Source organism: Lucilia cuprina, chromosome 2 (genome assembly GCF_022045245.1).
Source record: "Lucilia cuprina isolate Lc7/37 chromosome 2, ASM2204524v1, whole genome shotgun sequence".
NCBI classification, from domain to species: Eukaryota; Metazoa; Arthropoda; class Insecta; order Diptera; family Calliphoridae; genus Lucilia; species Lucilia cuprina.
In genome coordinates this window covers 28000343-28002227 of record NC_060950.1, presented here as the reverse complement: position 1 = coordinate 28002227, position 1885 = coordinate 28000343, and the positions used below count along the sequence as shown (strand labels likewise).

At 35.8% G+C, this 1885-nt stretch overlaps 1 protein-coding gene across 1 annotated transcript; it reads left to right on the top strand.

The window, feature by feature from the left end:
• Window positions 1-316: 316 nt before the first annotated feature.
• LOC124419511 (homeobox protein goosecoid-like) lies at window positions 317-1277 on the top strand. The gene has a single exon (XM_046949294.1). The coding sequence runs from the start codon at window positions 540-542 to the stop codon at window positions 1275-1277; it is 738 nt and encodes a 245-aa protein (XP_046805250.1). The 5' UTR covers window positions 317-539.
• Window positions 1278-1885: the final 608 nt, after the last annotated feature.

The following is a 1885-nucleotide window of genomic DNA, read 5'->3' as shown; positions in this document are numbered from 1 at the left end:
TTTGTAACAAGGAATGGTGTTTAAGATATTAAAGTGTAAGTGTTTTTGAAAAAAAGATTTTAATAGACAAGTTGTTTGGAAGTGCGTAAATCGAAGGCATAACACAACAATTTCGGATTTCAAACCAGCAGGAAGTAGCGTGTGTTTAAGTGCGTGTGAAAAAATTTGAATAAATCTGAAAATAATAAACAAGATAAAATTCTTTAATAAAATAAAAAATCATATTAAAACTTAATTGAGAGAAAAAATAAATATTAAAAGAAAAACAAATTAAAACCGATTATAAAAATTGTGCGTGAAAAAGTGTTAACATTTTTAAACATTAAACTTAAATTTTTAAGAAAAAAATTAACAAAATTCTGTCCTCACTGTGGCCTGCTCCAGACCAACTTGTTGGTACCTTGGAGCCTAAACTAGTAGCTAATACGGCTAAATTTAAAATTACCGTTATACGCAGCCCGGCAAGCTCACCGCCTCCCACACCACCTTTGGACATAAATTCCCTTAATCCCTCTAAACTTAATATTAATACAAACAAAATGGTGGAAACCACCTCACCTCCTAGTGGATTAACCATTAAACGTTGCCCCTCTAGTCCTTTAAGTGATCATCATCATAATCTGCAGCAGCAACAACAACAACACCTCCAACAACAGCAACAATTGCAACAATTACATCAACAACATTTACACAATTCCATGAGCAATCAAAATAATCCTACGACCCGTCAAAGTCCTCACAGTCCTGCAACACCAAATGCTGCTTATCTCACAACCGCCATGCTTTTAAATTCCCAACAATGTGGCTATCTGGGACAACGTTTACAATCGGTATTCCAGCAGCAACAACAACAACAGCAACAACATACCCAATCTCAAACTCCCTCCTCGGATGATGGCTCACAATCGGGTGCCACTATAATCGATGATGATCGTATTACTTTAAGAGAAACAGCCGTCGGTTCGGCTACTGCCACAGCCGCCGCGGCTGCCTCTATCTTTAGCATCGATAGTATTTTGGGTTCCCGTTCCGTTAATCATAATAACAATAATAGCATTAACAATAATAATATCATCAATTCGAAACGTTCCGATTCGCCCACTTCCCCCAGTTCAAATTCTAGTTCGGCTGCCTCAAGTCCCTTACGGCCGCAACGTGTACCAGCCATGTTGCAACATCCTGGTTTACATTTGGGTCATTTAGCTGCTGCTGCAGCTTCTGGATTTGCTGCTTCACCTTCGGATTTTTTAGGTAAGTTTTGGTTTTTCAACGGGTAATATGATATTTTCTTGATGCTGCTGCTGCTGGTGATGGCAGAAGGTTACCTTTAAAGGTTTAGTTAAACTTACAACTCTTTGTTTAAGAAGATTAAAAGTTTAGTTATTTGGAAAAACTTTAAGGAAACATGTCGTACAGAGTAGAAAAATGGTTAAATTTTAAAGAAAACACTTGGTTGTAGCAGTAGAAAATCTTATTTAAACCTAGTTTAACTAGGAGTTATGCTTTAAACGCTGATTGCCAAGAGAAGATTTAGACTAAGTGTATGATTTATTGACTATAAAACGGACTATAGAATAGACTAAAGACTAGTCTGTATACTAGACCATAGACTAGACTGTAGACTAGACTATATACTAGACTATAGATTAGAATATAGAATAAAGTGTAGACTAGACTATAGACAAGACTATAAACTATACTATAGACTAGACTGTAGATTAGACTATAAACTAGACTATAAACCAGACAATAAACTAGACTATAGACCAGACTTTATACTAGACTATAGACTAGACTATGGACTAGACTATAGACTAGACTATAGACTAGACTATAGACTAGACTATAGACTAGACTATAGACTAGACAATAGACTAGACTATAG

Excerpts from the sequence above, each read along its gene's own strand:
- LOC124419511 (XM_046949294.1), top strand. The coding sequence starts at position 540 with ATGGTGGAAACCACCTCACCTCCTAGTGGATTAACCATTAAACGTTGC.